The following is an 18214-nucleotide window of genomic DNA, read 5'->3' on the forward strand; positions in this document are numbered from 1 at the left end:
TGCCTCGTGTCAGCACTGGTAGGCCAGCATCTTGCTTACCTACAGCCTCTGCCTTCCCAGGCTGGGCAAAAGGTTCAATAAGGCAAGGAGGGAAGGGTGGAGGGTACCGTAGACTTCCCAGGCCCTAAGGGGGCAGCAAGTAGGCACGGACTCCCTACCCAGGAAGCTCAGGAAAAGGAGGTGATCAGGTGCTGGCCGCTGCCTCGCTCCCACTCTACTCCCAGGAGAGAAGGGCTCCACCCACAGGCACTTGCTTTTTCACTCTGCATAGGGCGCTCAGCTGCTCACTTTGGCGTCCTTTTTACCAGGAATATTCATCTACTCATTTCCCAGAAAGGTAAGGGGTTCAGGAAGCAGCAGTTACCTGATGTGTCCAAAGCCCCTGCTAGGACGGAGCCCTGGTTGCTCTGGGAGCCCTGCCCACGGCTGCCTCATGTGGTGTGGGGGGTCCGGGGCCTGATGCCATTGTACACAGGGTCTCTGTGTCCCCCAACTCCTGCATCAGGTCCCTTCCTGTCACTCCCACTGCATGGCCTCCTCCTGTGCCCAGATCTGTGACCTCCTGTGGTCCCTGGAGACCAGAACCACCACATCAAGCAGGGCCAAAGGCCTTCCTACGTCTGCAGCCCAGGAGCGAGCTCATTCTCACAACAACCCTGCCGGGCACGCCACATGTCTACACTGGGCTCCATGCACCCGGCCCTCCTCACCAGGGCAGAGCTGGCACCCCTGGGCTGTGCCCACAGGAAACATCACACATATCCCTTTGATGAACCCTCACAAGGCCGAGAGACAGATACTGAGTTCACCCCTACTTTACAGGGGAGAAACGAGCCTGCTCGAGAGGGCAGCCCCTCTCCACACTTCACCCCCCTGGGGCCACTTCTTTATCCGGAAGAGGAGGGTGTTATTCCAAACAGAAATCAATAGTGATGAACATGCACTTAAAAGGTGCTGTAAAGAGGATTTTTCAGGGAGACCCATCTCTCGGGCCTTGGAGTCCAGAAGACGGGGTTTCTGGTCAGGACTGCATGGGATTCAATGCCAGCCCCGCTGGCCAGGGCCCACCTGCCTGCTCCACCTCACCCTGGGCTGCTCTTCTCGACTCCCACAGGCAGGCCTCCAGGCATAGGCTGTCCCCTCATCCTAGCCGACCTTCAACTCTCGGCATCAGTGCACCCTCCTCCATGAAGCCTTTCCGGACTCCTCAGAGACAGCAACCTTGTACGTGGTCCCAGAGCCTGAAAGTCATCAGGCTATGCTGGGAAGGTCTCTTGTGACCCTCTTTCTGCCTGGCAGGGGGCTCCTAGTAGATAGGGCGGGGTCTGGCTCAGCACCAAGGCTCAGGGCCCTCGAGTTCCCAGACCAAAGTCCCAGTATCCCAGCAGCCAAGGTCAGCTAAGCTCCGGGAAGGAGGAGGAGTCAGCTAGGATGAGGACAATCCTCCCCGGTGACAAAGATGAACCCAGCTTTGGTCACCAGGGCAGCTGCCTGCTCACCCAGTACCTCTGAGAAATGCCCCTGCTCTGGCTTTGTCCAGGTATGGGGGGCTCCCTCCACGTCTCCCAAGGCCAGGGGTCACTGCACCCTCCATGGCTGCACCCTCCTCCCCACTGTCCCATCCCTCCGAGACATCCCTGAGTCCTAGACACAACTGATTCTTTAGACTCTAAACAGACCCAGGGGATTAGAAGCCCTGGATCCCCTCCCCAACCAAGGTCAGTTGCTCGGGCCTTTACCTCCATTGCATGGAATCCTCAGACTTCCTGGCAAGGGGATGGTGCCATGGTTCCCGGACCATCGATGAGACAGCCAAGGACACAGGGTAGGGAGACCTGCCCTGGACTCCTCTGCTCCAGAGAGCTATCTCGGCCAGGGCCCGGGGGGCAGTGTGGGAGGGCCTCCCCACTGGCCGCCTCCACCTAGACCACAGTGGCAGCCTTCCGCCGGACAGGCCCCTCTGCCGTGCCCTCACAGCCCAAAGAGAATCAAGCCACAGTGCTCCAAGCTGGTGTTGAGCCCTCCCTGAGACGCCCCTCACACCACACCCAGACAAGTGACCTAGACTCTCCTCCCCAGCTGGTCCCTGCCCTGCCCTGAACCCCTTCCCCCTCAGGGCCTTCGCCAGTACAGTTTCCAGAAGCCCCTACCACCTCTCCCTGCACCCCTCTGCCTGACGAAATCCTTGTTTCTCGGCTGTCAAAGCCCAGCCCGCATGCGGCCACCACCACCGTGCCGCTCCGGTCTCCCCGGGGCAGACAAGGGCTCACACCCAGGCCACGTGGCCGAGCCCCGTGCCACACCACTTGCCCACCTGTCTCCTCACCTAGCTGTCAGGACAACCACCAGGACTGAGGTACCGCACCCCAGAAAGACAGGGTGAGTGAGACTCGAGTGAGCCAAGTGAGACTCGAGCCCCGTCCGGCAGAGTCTAAGGCTGGCTCCATCAGTGCCCCCATCCCTTCTCCGTCACCCCCAGGCTGCCGAGCAGCCAAAGGCCACGGGCAGCCGACCTGCTCACCATGACCCACTCATTCCAGGTCCAGGAGGAAGAGCCAGGGGGGCTGGCGAGGGTGGGGCATCCCCTGCCCAGGAAACGGGTGAGGGAGCCCCTGCTAGAGATACAGCCAGGCCCCACAGCAGCTCATTGTGAGGGCTGGGGAGCAGGAACAAGAGGACATTGTCCCAGCTCCTGGGCCACTGCCTTATCTGATAGCCTTCCAGCCAGCCCACGAGCTGTTTTTCAACTCCAGCCTTTTTTTCTCTTCAAAGGTTACTGACACAGAAGTTTAGCAAATTCCCCATTATTTCAAGGAGGGAGGAGACCCACAAACAAAAACTTGCGATAATTAAAAAGCCCTATCTGACACAGGGAGGACGTTCTCAGCTACTATGGGGGAGGGGGGGGGAAGGGGGGTGCGCGGGGAGCTGAGAGGTTGTATAGCCTGGAAAATGAGAGGCTCAGAATCTCCTTCCAAATCTCAAAAGGGCAGAGAGAGCTGCCCTGCATGCCCCCACCAGAGGGCAAAGCCGGGCCCAGGAGAAGCCAACCGTAGCTCAGGCACAGCTGACCCCAAATGGGTCAAGCTGGTTTGGTTTTGGAGGAGTGGGCACCCTGTCTGTGGGAGTGTGCAAGCAGGAGCTGGGAGCCCCTTTAGACATGCTGCGGAGGGGATGCCTGCGCTGCTAGACGGCTGCTGGGTAACAGGCCAGGTGCACAGGTAGGCAGTGGAGTAAGGCCCAGGGGCAGACACACATATACCCTCCCCACCCACAGCTGGGAACAGGGAGGAGGGCAGGAGGGCCTGGTGTCACCAGTGCCCAGCCATTCCTCAAAAACCACTCAGCCTTGATCATTTGTAAGTCATTCAACTCTCCAGGCCTCGGTTTCCCCATCTGTAAGTGGGGAGAGTGACATACATTCCTTACAGGACTGTTGTAAGGATCAAGTAGGAGTGCAGGGGAGGGGTGCCCGGGGGGGGTCAATGGGTTAAGTGTCCGACTTCGGTTCAGGTCATGATCTTGCGGTTCATGGGTTCGAGCCCCACACTGGGCCCTGTGCTGACAGCTCAGAGCCTGGAGCCTGCTTGGGATTCTGTGTCTCCCTCTCTCTCTGCCCATCCCCCACTCACTCTGTCTGTCTGTCTGTCTCTCTCTCTCTCTCTCAAAAATAAACCTTAAAAAAAAAAATAGTGCAGGGGAGAGGCTCCAGAAAGCAGGGGTAAATAAATGCCAGCCGCTCATGACAGTTCCAGTCCTTCTGTCTGCTCTACACACTTGCCTCAGTAGGAACAGGGGGGCAGCTGTGAGCAAGGCCAAAGCTTCCGGGGTGGGTGACGCTGCTGACATTTGGGGTGATAAGGACCCCTCAGGTCATTCTCTGTTCCTTTCCTCTGACCACTCAAGTCCCTCGTTTTCTCCATGCCTCAAGTCTTCCCCATCTGCAAAATGGGGACAAATTACATCTCCCCAAATGCTCTGGGATGCCTCAAAAAAAAAAAAAAAAAAAAAGCTCTTAATTTCCTGAAAGAAAGGAAAGGGTGGTCAGTATACCCTGCTGAGGGGGCCACTTTAGCCCCTTTGCCCGTGACTCCTGAGCACAGCGTTCCCCGACCCAATGTCCCACTCATGCTTGTGTGGTCCCCTGCCACTGCCCACGGCCACAACCAGGCCTGGAGGGGGTAAAAGTCCTGGCCAAGGTTGGTCTCAATGGAGGAGGTGCCCACCTGGGGGCTGGCAGGACCTGTGGACTCTGGAGTCATGTCAGAACATGCCAGGAGGTCCAGGGAGCTGTGCTGGAAGCCTCTGCCCACAGCGGAAGGAGCCCGGTGCTGGAGCACAGTCAGGGGGGAGGACACTGCGTCCCGGGACACAAACAGGGCCGCACCCCACCGGGAACATCCAGCAGAGCTCTCTCTCCCCAGGCCCAGCCTTGCCCCTCCGGCCTGGGAACTCACTGCTGAGAAGGCCAGTGCTCACTCTGGCCCAGCTGGGGCCCCAGGGGAGGGGAGAAGAATGCAGCTGCCTGGTGGCTCCCATGGCCCAGGGGAGACAGAGCCTGTCCTTAAAAGGCAGGCAGGCAGGCAGGCTGCCTGCCCTGCCTGGGAAGCCTTCCTGGGATGACAGAGCCTGGAGGCATGGCCCCTCTCGGCCCAGCATTCTGTCAGTCCAAGGCAAGGGGGGGCAGTCCTAGCAGTCACTAGATCTGGTGTGACCCTATCTGAGGGCTACACTGAGCCCTGGGCTGGCCGGTGCCTGGTCTCCAGCCTTCACCCTACCCCTGCAGCCCGTGCCTCCCCTCATACTGCAGGGCTGAGCTGGCAAAGGAGGGTCCACACCCTGACTACCAGGACAGGAGGATGGGACGGCTCATCACATGCTATGGCTACGGTGCAGCCCGAGGCCTGGCTCCCAGGAAGTGCCCCAGACATGACGATTTAATGATCGACACTGTGGCCAGGTGCACTTAACAACCACTTAAGCACCTACTATGTGCCCAGCTGTGTGACAAGTATTCCTGCCAAGACGATGGCCTTCTCCCAACATGGCCCCGCACAAAAAGCAGACGGGGGGAGCCGGCACTCAAATAGGTCCTCAGAGCCCCAGCTCATGGAGTGACCTTTCCCATGCATACCCCGGTAAATCCAAGGACTTGATGAAGGAAGCTTTAAGACACCAGAGGCAACAGGCTAGGGATGTGGAGTGGCTTGGGTGGGTCACAGGGTCCAGAAGTGAGAGCTGGGATCCTAACGGCCACATCGCCCTCAGCTGGACAGTCCTGGTACCTACGTGATGCTGGGCCAGGCCCTCACTGAGAGGGAGACAGGAGGGCGGGGAACCTGGCCTGGGGGGCCTGGGCTCCTGTCCACCCTTAACCTGCCTGTGACCTTGGGCCCCCCTTTCCCTTAAACCCACAGGCTTGCTGCACAGCTCTGAACAAGCTCCCTCCTCTCTAGGCTACAGTTCCTCACCTGCTTCCAAGAGCGCCACAAAAGCCCCAACACGTCAACTCTCGAAGAACATAAGGGACCGGATACTAAATACTACAACTCCTCCCACTGCCACCACAGCCACAGTACCTTCAGAGTGATACCTCACTGCTGCCTGCAGGTGACTTGGGGTCACAGTGCTTGGGAAGAGACCAGGGACATGAGGAATACTGGTTCTGGTCCCCTCGCTGTCCTGGCCACCCCCAACCCCCGCCATTTCCGGTGTGGTTCTGCAGCCCTAACGGAGTTTTCAAAAAGCATTCGGGAACACATTTACCTCCGCACATCTTACTTTATTTTGGGGGGGGCTGGGGGGGCAAGGGGCATGCAGAGTGTGAAGAAACAAAAAACTTTCCATCTAATCCCCCAAGTCATCCTGCAGCCTGAATAATTTTGGGTTTTTAATCAATAGCTGTCAGACTTGTCAAATTACTTTGGGGACCGCAAAGCAGTTTTTAAACATTCATAAACCTCAGTAGAACAGCGAAGTGCCCTGAATTTTAAAAGAAGAGAATCTGAGCAACACTCATTGAATAGGATGAGATCTGGGCCAATCGAAAGTGAGTTGAGGCCCAAGCGCCCCTCCTGTTCCTGCTCCTGGTCCCCAGGAGAAACAGCCTAGAGCCTAGCCAGGGTGCTCAGAAAGATCGAGGGTGACACCCTCAAACCCTCGGCCTCCCTCATCCTCCCCCAGTAAAGCCCCCACTCCCAGCCCCAGAAGCACAGCACCCAAAGCTCTGACCTGGGCCTCAGGCGCTGACGTGGCAGGCCCCAGAGGACCTGGACTGTACCCCGCGGCACGCAGGTTGGCCCTGTGCTCGAATGCCCTTCCCACCTTCTCCACTTAGACGACTCTTGAGAATGGTTCAAGGCCCTGGCAGAGGTGTTCCTTCCCCGCGAGCTGAGTCTGTGCCTGTCTCCTTCTCACACATGTGAACACACCCATCCACCCCCTTGGTCCCGCAGATCACACAAGTGAGTATGGGACTGGTTTCTGACTGGTTCCCCAACAACGCCCCCCTCCTGCCCCCCGCCCCAAGCAGCAACCATAAATACCTCCAACAGCTGCCTCCGGCCTTGGGGACTCATGACCCAAGCGGGTAAAGATGATGAAATTAAAAACAAATGAGCTGAAAACCAAGGACTTCCATCCCACGGAAGCCACTTCCCCTCTGGCTTATCTAATTCCTCTCAGCTCTCTACCTTCAGGAAGCCCTCCTAGGTTCAGCTGGCCCCTCCAAGGAATGTGAGGGAGGGGGCTGGGGGCGGGGCACAGGCAGCATCTTCTCCCCTCTCATCCCCTCCCCCTACTACCCAAGCGCCATGCCATGTGGCCTTCTGTTCTGTGCAGGTTGTCAGGTTAGGGTGACAAGGCGATGTGGGGACTGTCCTTCCCCCATTCCTGGGCACCAAGCTTCCTGCCTCAACCTAGGACCAGCCATTTGTCACCACAGCCCCAGCTCCTGGCACCATGCTGGTTGATGACCAGTCTAATGTAGTGAGGTCTCCTTCCTCACAAAGCTCCGTGACTTAGGTCTCCGTTTTTTCATCTGTAAAATGGGGATGACACCACCTCTGACATGCAGTGAGCCCTATGACCAGCCCTGGTTCTACCCTTCCCTGGGCACTCTGCCCCTTCCTGCCCCTGCTTATGCCCCCACTGCTGGTTTGAGTTAATCCAGCGCCCCAGTATATAGTTACTGAGTGCCTCCAGTATGCCAACACTGAGCCCGGGGACCTTGGGACGCCGGCTCCCTCTTCCTCCCAAAGCCCGCTATCTGGGTGTCCCAGCGGGTTGGACACCAGAGCTCTGCTTCCCAGACTGTAACTGGCAGGAAACAGCCAGGATCATTCAACAGCAGCAACACAGCAGGAGAGGGCGGCTGCCAGCCACAGGCTCTCAGGCCACCAACAAAGGCAGGAACTCAAGATGTCAAAGACTGGGGTGTAGCTGCTGAGTTCCTCCTGGTCCTAGCGACCACGCGTCAGAGCCACCTGTGGCGCTACAATGCCTGCCTCACCTGCGACACCACACACCTGGGAAGGGCAGGAGGCAGCCAAAGGGTCTCCTAAATGTGGGCTTCTGATGCTCACGCAAGCGCAGCCACCTCAAGACTTTGCAGGGCTTCCAAGGCCAGACAACACGCCAGACGCTGAGAGCCCACCATCTTTTCCCACCCGCACTGGCTGACTCTAGGATAAACTAGCCCAATATGTCACTTGCCACTTGGCGCACAGGATTCCAACCAGTAACGCCATATACTTTATTTTTTCACGTAGGCTTCCACCCAACGTGGAGCCCAACGCACGGCTTGAATTCACAGCCCTGAGGTCAGGACCTGAGCTGAGATCAAGAGTTGGACACCTAACCAACGGAGCCACCCAGGCACCTCTGTCGCACGCTTTTAAATACAGCTTCCCAGGTACCTCTCAACCCAGCAGCACTGGGCTGTCCACTGATGCTTGGAATGCTCCCAGCAGCCAAGTTCTCTGTACCCATCAATCCTGGCTCAAAGACCACCACCTCCACGACACATGCCCCCGCAAAACCGACAACTCCCTCCAGGGTTTGCCTCATGCACACCACCCACCCCCTCACACACTGGGAAGTGGAGGCTCGGAGGGGTCCAGCAGCTTGCCCCAGGTCACAGTTCACAGCCACCAGGGCAGGGCTGGAGGCCTGGCAATTTGGGCTCTAGCTCCAAACTATCTTCACTGCTTGTCAAAGCCTCAGGCTTTCACCAAAACTACAGAAATCATACGAGCACATGCAGCAACTTTCAAGGAACTTACAGAAACCCTGGGTCACCAGAACTATACACTGAGCCCTGCCTTTGTCACCTCCCGTGCGACCCTAGGTAGATCGTTTCCCCCATCTGGCAAATGGTGAGAAGGACACCTTGCTGGAAGGAGTCCCATCCACCACCGGCCTCCCGGTCGTGACAGCAAAGGTGGCTGGGACCAAGGGACACGGAGACTTGTAACAAGCCAGGGACAGTGCTTAGCACTTCACAGCACTGGCTCCTTTATCCCTCGCGATCCCTCCACCAGACAGTTCATAACAAGCTGAATCCCTGCCTCTTCTGGAGACAGAGGTACTTCCCCAGGAAAGACTGCCACCTCACAGTACCCTGGCTCCCAACCGCTGTTTCAGACATGGAAGCCGGAGCTGAACACACCCCGCGCTCAGAACAGCCTTCCAGGTCTTCCACCGCCCCCAGCCTGCAGGCCCACGGATCAGGAAGCAGACACAGGCGGCGGGGTGGGGCAGCGGCGGCGGAGGAGTCGGGAGCCCGGCTCCGGGGTTGGGGGGCTGGGGTGGAGATGACATGGCCCCCCAACCCCAGCCTGGCCCCACCCAGCCCGGCCCAGGGTGGGGCGACTCAGAGCAAAGGCCAAGATCCTCCGCTCAGAAAACTTTTCGGCCATTCCTAGCATTTCCCGGTTCTCAAAGAGGTTAGGCCCAAGATTTGACTGTGGGAAGAAGCACCCGACACTGGATTTCCTCTCTTTAAAAAATAAAACCGGCAGCAACACTTCTCAGTTTTCCGTTTTGGCGGGGCTCATCTGTTTTCCACATTCTGGGCGGGCGGCACATGTCTACAGAGACACCATCACTGGAGAACAACAGAGTCCCCAAGATCGCTACCTGTGACAACCCCTCTCTGCCCAGCCTGCTCCCACCCATCTCACGTGGGTCTCCCTGGGCCCGGGACACTGGTCAGGGGCCCTGGGGCTGGCAGCTTCCCGCATTCCAACCTCCGCTCAGGCAGGTCAGGACAATCAGGCCACTCACCATCCCTCAGCACGGCCACCAGGATCACCAGGATCACCAGGATCGCCAAGCCGGGGGAAACCGAGGGCCACGCCAGCCACCGGTCTGCCCGCCGTCCCCCACCGGGCCCAGCCAGTCCAACCACGCTCTGGTCCTAGACATACCACTCCAGCTCTGTCCGCTGGGACTAATCACTGCTAGTTAAACAAAGGCTAAGTTCCAACTCTCTGTAATGTGCTTTTAAAGGGCCAGTGTCCCACTCGGGGCTGCCGGGGACTTAAAGGCACAGATCCCTTTTTCGGTACAGGAAACCAAGACTGCGAAAACCAAAAAAACTCCCCCGAAGTCATGACCAGAATGGAGGCCTTGGGCTTCTCAGGAAGATCTAGACAAAATGCACAATACTAAAAACCCAAATTTCACCTGAAGAACCCCCAAAACCCCAAAACGCGGTTGCATCTGCAGAATTAAGAGCAGACACCGCAGCCACAATTCTTAGGCACTCACTATGTGCCAGACACAGCGCTTCACACCTCACAGCACTGTCCCAGGATTCCACACAGCCACTCCACAGACAAGCATTCCCTGGACCCCATCGAGGAAGCTGCAGCAAAGCCGGTGAGCCCAGGCAAAGCCAGGCTTCTTGCTCCCACCTGGCCCCTCCGGAGGGAGGCCCGCTTTCCCCACCCCGGCCCTTAGGTCCCACCTGTTCCATACCCACTAGCATCTTTCCTTCGTGGGTAAAATGCAGGGGTTACATGGGGACTCACTTGTTGCATGTTCCCAACCACTGGGCTTTCTGTCTGGGCCTCAGAACCCTGTGAAGCCAGTTGTATTGTTTCCCTTCTTACAGATGAAAAGACTGGAAATCATGCCTGGACACAACATGGCAGGAGATAGACAAACGCTGGGTAAGGGTGAAATACAGAAAAAGGAGAGAGGAGGAGGTCAAGGAGAGGAAAGAGGCAGGTCCACAGCCCTGCAGGAACGGGCACCTGACACTCAGGCCCTCATTCCTTTCCTGAAAGGCTGTATGGCCAGAGGTGGGGACAAGTGAGGAGAGCCGTCCTTCCGAGCGCAGGGCTCAGGCAAGCTGGCTAAGGCCCTTCCACTGTCCATGAGAATGGAGGTAGGGCTGCAGGACTTGGGGCTCTCTTAAGGCCCCTAGGATCCAAGGGTGGGCAGGGCCTGCCCAGCTGCTAGAACAGAAGTGGGCAGGGGGGAAGAAAGGAGAGACCTCACTGCCTGGGCCTTGGTACCTGGCCTAACCAGCCCTCTAAGAAAGGTGGGCCATTTCCTGGCACCTGGAGTGGCTGGGCACACTGTAGGTGCTGTTCAGCCATCCTCTATCAATCAGAAAGGCCAAGGCCAGGCAGCGTCCTCAGGCCTAACTCTGAAACGGCCAGCTCCTTCAAAGATTACCTTTCTTGTTTCTGTTTCTGGGAAGTCTGGTAATCAATCAAGTTTGAAGCTGGGTAGGCTGCTGTTTTAAGAACACGGGCTCTGAAGCCAGACAGTTCAAATCTGGGCTGTGTCACTTACAACCTGGGTGTCTGTGGACAAGTCACCTGTTTCCCCCTCTGTAAAATGGACACTTAACCTCACAACAGGGTTGCTATGAGAAATTGATGAATTACAGAACAAGGCCCGGCTCAAAGTGAGCACTTAAGAAAGAGCAGCCGGATTAGCTAGGTTGAAGGAGGCTGCCCCAGGATCTGCTAGGAGGCACAAAGTGGGAAAAGGCTTCCTGGGTAGTGACCCTGGGCAAGTCACTTCTTTCTCCAGTCCTCAGTTTCCTCCTGTTAAAAAGGTGGGGTGGAGGTCCAACTGGAATCCTCAGTGACTACCATGCAAGACCACCCCGTAGAACTTCCCAGATGCCTGCCCTCCCCCAGAAGCATCCAGGCCAGAAAGCCATGGAGACTGGGAAAGGGTAGGCTGTGGCCCAAATCCTTAGAAACCTGTAAATAGCCTGCCTCTGTGCTGCACTGCTCCCAGGCTAACTGGGGTCTGCTAGGAGGAGGGAAGCAACAGAGAAAAGCCACCTGGCCTGTTGGGAGGGAGCATAAGGCCTCCTCCTCACCCTTCCAGGAAGAACCCAGGCCCACCCCTGCCTTCTCTAGGTCTCGGTCTCCCCACACTCCCCACTGAGGGGGTAGGCTCCATCTCAGGTGTCTCCCATGGGATGTTAGGCAGCCAAGCTTGCTTTCCTGTGGGGAGTTTGGCAACAGCCACACAAGCCACCCCACACCTGCTACACAAACAGCCTCCCAGAACTGGGGGCTCCCTTGGCTCCAAGAGCCCCCAAGGCTTGACCAGTTTCAAGGCCTGCCTGTGCTAAAAGATGGGAGGATATGGAGTACCAGAGGAAACAGGTGGTCAGGAGGAATGTCCTATAGCCTTGGCAGAGCATATGACCACTATTTGTAAGGGGCAGTGAGAGACCCGGTGCCCTACACCCCACCATCACCTCCTCACCCACAGGGTTAGTCAGTAAGGATGGTCTCACTGCCGGGAGTCAGGGTGGGGGGGAGGCGGAGTGTTGCAGGCCTGGGATGCAATTCTGGTGGTGTTACTTAGCAACTATAACCTCTGGACAAGACCTTTCACTTTTCTGGGCCTCAGTTTCTCCGGGTGTAAAACAAGGAAATACTCTATCCCCTGCAGGTAGCAGATGTAACACCGATTAACCAGATGCAGAGGAAGCATTTAACAAAACAACCCAGCAGCCCAAGGACACAAATATCTGAGTGTCATTTATTCATTCAACATATACTGAGAACCCACCTGAGGACCATTAGAACTTAGGTTGTCCCCAACCCTAGGGTCCCTCCCCCAAGCCAAACACTTTCTAAACTCCCTGCACAGCCAGCCAAACCTTGGGGAGGTCAAGGTCTTGGCTACCAAAATGCCCTGAAAAAGATCTCAAACTTCTCTGGAAGCCAAACCACAAAGGAGCCTTCCAGAGCAAAGCTATCAGTATAAATGAACCCTAGCTGTGCTCTGGGAAAAGTGAAAAGACCCTCTAAGTAAACCTAGCTCTACAATGTTCTTCTCTAGGGGCCTTGGACCCAGAGACAGACCAAATAGGGAGAGGGGGAAGAAAAGGGACAGGCGGTCCCACAGGCTAGGAAAAAATGAGCCACTACAGGGCAGTTAGGGAGCCCTGCAGAGAGAGGGAGAAGGAAAAGCCCAGAGAACCGCTAAAGAGCATTTCAGGGGGCCCCTCTAGCCCTCTGCATCAGCCTCCAAGGATTCTGCTTATAGGATTCGATGGGAGCACCAGCCACTGGTAAACCCAACAAAGAAGGAACGTCTGAGCCACCACCTGATCCTCCCCTGCTTCCCAGGGACTGGGCGGTTCTTCCTGCCCTTTCCTAACACCAGCCTCCTCTTCTATCCAACACACCTGTCCTATCCCAGTGGTTCTCCCCATGGTCCCCGAGGGCCTTCATGGGGCCGGGGCCAAGCACGGTTTCCATCCTCTCCTTGCTGACAGAGGACAGCCCACACCCTCCCTGAAACCCCGGTCACCAGAGCCTCCCTGCCACACTGAGGTTCTCCCAACTCCTTTCCTGCCACCTCACGCCCTTTCCTCCAGGGGTTGGAATTGCTCAGGCTCTCCAAGGGGGCACTCTCCTTTAGCAGGACACTTTGCTTTGGTGGTTTCATCTGCTCCTTTGCTTTCACCTCCTCTAGTGTGCTCAAAGGCCCCTCTAAGATCCTATCCCCAGCCCTCCCGTCCTTTGAGCTCCAGACTCACACATCTGCACGCTGGGCTGACATCTCCTCTTGGACGCCTCATAGAAGCTCCAGCCTGAAATGTCCCAAGTGGAGTCTCAGGAGCCTCAAAAGCCAGAAGCCCTCCCTTTCCCTGGACTTCAGGATCCAATCCATCAGCAAATCCTGTTGCTACCACCTCTAAAGTCTCCCTTGCCTGCCCCAGCCAGGAGCCTCACTGCTACCCCCACCCCCCACCCCCCCTGGCCCCTGCTCCCTACCAGGGAGCCAGACGGATGATTTAGAAACGCAAATCACAAATCGGATTATTTAACGCCTGGGCTAGAAACCCTTCCAGCCCTCCCTCCAGCACTCGGAATAAATCCACACTCTTCCCCAGGTGGAGGAAGGCAGGTGCCTACTCTGACCTCATCCATCAAACCCAACCCCCGCCCCCTCCCTTTCAGCCTCTGCTTTCCCGCCTTGGGGACTTTGTACTTGCTGCTCCCTTGGTGGGAGGTCTTGTTCCTCCCCTGTCTGGGAAAGGCTGCTCCTGGAACTCAGTTATTCCCGAAGAGCCCTATCACAGGTCCTGCCCCACCCCCATCACTCCCCACTGAAACACTTGTTTCCTTCATAGCATTCTGCTCATTCAGCCAGCAAATATTTATTTAGCGCAAACTATGTGCCAGGCACTATTTTAGGCACTGGGAATCCAGGTGCTGAACAAAGCAGACAAAAATCCCTGACTTACATTTCAGTAGGGCAACTTCACCCAATCTGGAATTACATTGTTTCTCCACTTATTTATGATCGTCTGTCTCTCCAGCACGGCCACGGGCGGGGTCTTGAATTTCTGCATCCTAAGGGAGACTCTGGAGAGCCCCTCCCTCTCCTGGTGTGAGAGCTCAGGAAGAAATGTGTGAAATGAAGAACAAGGCAGCAAAAGAACCAAATCCAGAAAGACCAAGAAGTCAAGCCTTTACTGTCTCCTAGGGCAGATGACTCTCACTGCCCGAGGGGGTCTCAGGCTTCTACAACTCCCCCCACCTTCCCCGCCCCCCCCCCCCAGCCCTTCTGGGGGACAGACAGCATGCACAAATGGCAGCTTTGGTTAACTGCTGGAAAACAGAGGGATGATTACAGGTCTGCGCAGTCAGGGAAGGCTTCTTGAAGAGGAAATCTGAACAAGGCCAAACCCCCACCCTTCCAAATCTAGAGAGAGGAAGGAAAACAGATTTGTGTTTTAGGGCTCTGATGTTCTTTGCGCTAGTAGGAAAAAAGAAAAAAAACCCTGCTCCAAAAAAAACCCTTTACTTTTTATTAGTGTCTGGATCAATAAAAGTTTTAGGAGTAAAGCTTCTCTCCTGCAATACTAACTGCCAGAGAGACAGGCTAGGATTATTAAATCTGTCTCTAAGAGGCAGTGCTTTGCCCTTTTCCTCACCCGTGCGAGGAGCCCCAGGCTAAGAGAACAGAACCCCGAGGGTCCTCATTGGCTCCTCACTGGGCAGCTTGGGGTCAAAGCCCACCTCACCAACCCTGCCAGGTCCCTAGGCCCAGAGCACCTTCCAGGCACCCCCCAGCCTAGACTGTTTTGGCCTCCTTGGTCCTATGTTCCTGGGCCTCTCTCTACCCTGCCACAAAGACTTGAAGTTCCCTCAGAAGAGGGCCTGATTCCCAGGAGAGAGCAGCCAGCCTAGCAACCCCGGCGGCACCTTCACTCTTCCCAAGCCCCGAGGGGTTCTCCCATTCAGTCCCCAAGGACCAGCACGAGAAGGGGCCTGGGCTAGCTGTTACAGTAGACCTTCTCAGAGCACCCAGGAGAGCCTGGCCTGAGGGCAGATGGGGTCCCGGAGCTGGGCCTCTTTGGAGCAACAGCCCCACACCCTCCAGCCAGATCCACACCCACCACCAGGGAGGAAGTTTCCTGTGCCCCCTTCCTCCCACTGAGCCCACCACAGACCTTAGCAGTGGAAGCGCAGGCCTCTCAAATGACCCCGGTCTGGACACTAGGGGCCTGGGAGCCAGATCTGGTTTTCGAGGATGGCCGGGTCTCCACAGAGCAGGTGCTCTGGCCCGGCCCAGAATCCTGCCAAGGTTGTCACCAAGGAGTCCGAGGCCACAGAGGCCCATTCCCGAAAACAGTGTGCAGCCGGGTGCCTCTCCCAGCCGGATCAGGGGACCTCTCAGCTCGGGCCAGCATCTAAGAGGTGTGTTCGGGCGTGCTTCCCCTTCCTGCAAAGCACATGCTGAATCTGTCTTCCAAGTTGAAATTTCAAAAATTACTTAAAAAAAAAAAAAAAAAAACGGTGACAACATCTAGAGATTTCCGGGTTCTCCAGGGAACAAGTGGAAAATTACAGTCTTCCATACATGTAACCACATGGCACAACCTCCAGGTACAAGAAATCTAGAAAGACTCCAGAAAACCAACAGTTGCTTCCAGCCACAGGCAAGTCTTCCGGAGCACCTGGGCACAGTGCAGACCTGGCATCGAGCTCTGGGTCCAGGAAGCTGGAGGAGCCCCAGCCAGAGAGGTCCCTTGCAGGCTCCTCCCATAAAGTGCTGACTCCGCCCAACGTACTATCCTGCCCCAGTCCCGCCTCTGGGCCTTTGCACTTGCTATTCCCTCCGAGCTCCTCTGGCTCTGGGCAAGGCTGGTTTCGCCTCATTCCGGTCTCATATCAAGTCTCCTATCAAGTATCCTAGGAGAGGCCATCCCTGGCCCCTCCAGCTAAAGGAGTAACTTCCACCTCCACCCCCAAGTTACCACCCAGCTTCGTTTTTCCTGATCTGAAATCATCATGTTTGGCCCCCCTTTTCTTCCACCGTTAAGAATGTCAGGTCTGTGAGAACAGGGACCTGTTCACCCTGGTAAGCCCGGAACACCTCGGATCAGTGTGTGCTAAATGAATATCTTTCAGCATCTTTCTGCAGCAGGCCAGCCACAGCTTTGCAAGCCTTGTGGGGTAACTTGGGGGGCGCGCCAAGCGCCCATCCACCAGCGGCTCCCGGCGCATTCCAACGGGCGGCGCCACGCCCCACTGCCCAGGCCGGAAGCGGCCGGCCCGGGAGCCCGCCCACTGGGAGCCGCACGCCCCGCCCCTCCCAGGCCCCGCCCCTCCCAGGCCCAGCGTCAGGGGCCGGTCCGAGCGGCCAGCTGCCCCAGGCTGCAGCCACCTTCCGCTGTGCTCCAGCCGCCCCCGCCACCGCGGAGGCCATACCCAGGTTCTTCGGCTCCGAGCGGCAGCCCTGGGGGGGGGGGGGGCCCAACCCCCTCCCACCACGCACTTCCATTGAAACATTTTTAAAGTGTGAACAAAGGCGGAGGTGCAGGCAAGGGATTTGCCTACCCAAATCACCAGAAGGGCCGAGAGGAAGCAGGCCTTGCTTGAACTCCGTCCTTGGTTCAAGTTCCTCTCCCCCCAGGTTCCTCTCCTGTAGGAAAGCACCCATATCCTGAGTGGGACCAGCAGGGCAGGTGTAGGATTAACTGCCTGGAGGGAGGAGACACTCCGTGAGCAAGGTCAGTTGCCCAGGTTTGGGAAGACTGTGGGGGCAGACAGCCCCGGTCAGACCGTGGACCCAAGTGCCACCCCACCCGCTGGCATGGAGATTCATCCTCAAGCCACCCTCACATAGCCCTCACTGAAACACAAATCCCCCTGGGAAGGGCACCCCCAGTCAACCCAACATTTTTGCCTGGAGTCACCCCCTTTTCCATTCCACTCGAAAAGCCCACATATTGAGCCTCTCCCACACACAGGGAACACCTCCTCTTCCAGCCCTCCCCCCCCCCCCAAGCCTCCACGGGGCAGGGGGTGCTGCCGCCCGGCTTCCTGATACAATGAGATAATGGTACCCAATCCCTCCATGTAAATATGGAAAGAGAGGCTGGTGGGGGAAGAAAGCCCCAGCCTGGGGTCCTGCCTACTCCATAGCTTCTATATCCAGAGGCACTACCGGCCCCAGTTGGGTCCACGGTGGTTTCGGCCTGCTCCAGTTCCTCCGCAAACAACTGAACTCCTATCAGGGGCCAGACTGCCCAGCACCTGTGTGCACGCAGGCAGGACTTGGGCCAGGACTGGGGCACCAAAGGCTGCTGAAGAGGTCTGACTGTGGTGCCACAGCAGTGGGAAGCCCCAAACTGGGAAGTCTATAACTCACTCTGTGCCCTGCTGTGTCCTCACTTGGGCTCAGCTCCCGCAGGTGATTCTGGCCACAGGTGAGCCAATGAGGCCTGCAGGTACCCACAGAGCCCAGGGGGCTCCTAGGCCGAGGGGCCCTTCCTTAAGCTCACAGCTTTCGTCTGAGTCTACCCAAAGTCTTCGTGAAAATTTCAAAATAGGAGAGAGGTGAGGCTGTAGTCACAAGAGAGGCCATATTCGGGCAGAAGAAGCCCCTTTGGCTCCCAGAGCAGCCAAGGCTATGGGAAGGAGGGACAGAGAACATCTCCCAAGCATCTCCTCTAGGGTGCAGGCCCTCAACAGACCTCCCGCTTGAACTCAATCTGGCTCAAACAGGCAAGGCCAATGATGTAACCACTTTACCGATGAAGCGGTCAAGTCCAGAGCAACTCGGGCACTTGCACAAGTTGACCCAGCTTCATCTGAAAGTAGATGTGCCTCGCCCCAGACAACCTGTTACCCATCCTGTCCTCTGACTCCATCTCCAATTCCAACACCTCTTCCTCACGGAGGCCTTCCCAGATTTCCCCCAGGCAGGAAGCCATCCTACCGGATGCTCCACCTACTTCTAATATTTTGTTATGACAAAATAGGCCCCTACGACAGGGGCTTCTCAGTACAACAGCCGTCACGGAAGGGGGTCAAAAGCCAGAAAGAAACATAGCCTTTTCATAACATATATAATTGTCAAATCACAATGTCGTACACCTGAAACCAATATATTATATGCCAACTATACTTCAATTAAAAAAAAAAGGAAACAAGCCTGTATTTGCGGTCAGAATCCCATCAGGCTCCCACGCTCACCAGCCGCTTGATAAAAGCTTCTTCCTTTTACCCTTCTAGCCTCAGCTCAGAGGACTGCATAACCTCTTCCTTCTACCCTTCTAGCCTCAGCTCAGAGGACTGCATAACCTCTTGGAAGCTCCTTTCAGAGTCAACTTGAATGATATGTAAAAGCACAGAGCACACAGTGACTTGGGGGATTTCAGAGGCTGCCTGGATCCAGACCCTCCCGGTTCTAGCACCTCCAGTGAGCC

At 56.7% G+C, this 18214-nt stretch overlaps 1 protein-coding gene across 13 annotated transcripts in view; it reads right to left on the reverse strand.

The window, feature by feature from the left end:
• DAB2IP (DAB2 interacting protein) overlaps positions 1-18214 on the reverse strand; it is a 188226-nt gene that overhangs the window by 30482 nt on the left and 139530 nt on the right. Inside the window, exon 1 of one of the 13 annotated variants that reach the window (XM_058694284.1) lies at positions 14951-15487. The exons of 10 other annotated variants lie outside the window; for them this stretch is intronic. In XM_058694284.1, the coding sequence (XP_058550267.1) occupies positions 14951-15120 (170 nt within the window). In that variant the 5' untranslated portion in view covers positions 15121-15487. Of the gene's footprint in view, positions 1-9285; positions 9461-13027; positions 13140-14950; positions 15488-18214 lie in introns of those variants that run through there. 2 more of the 13 variants (XM_058694285.1, XM_058694287.1) reach the window with 2 other exon arrangements.

Source organism: Neofelis nebulosa, chromosome 12 (genome assembly GCF_028018385.1).
Source record: "Neofelis nebulosa isolate mNeoNeb1 chromosome 12, mNeoNeb1.pri, whole genome shotgun sequence".
Taxonomy (NCBI): Eukaryota; Metazoa; Chordata; class Mammalia; order Carnivora; family Felidae; genus Neofelis; species Neofelis nebulosa.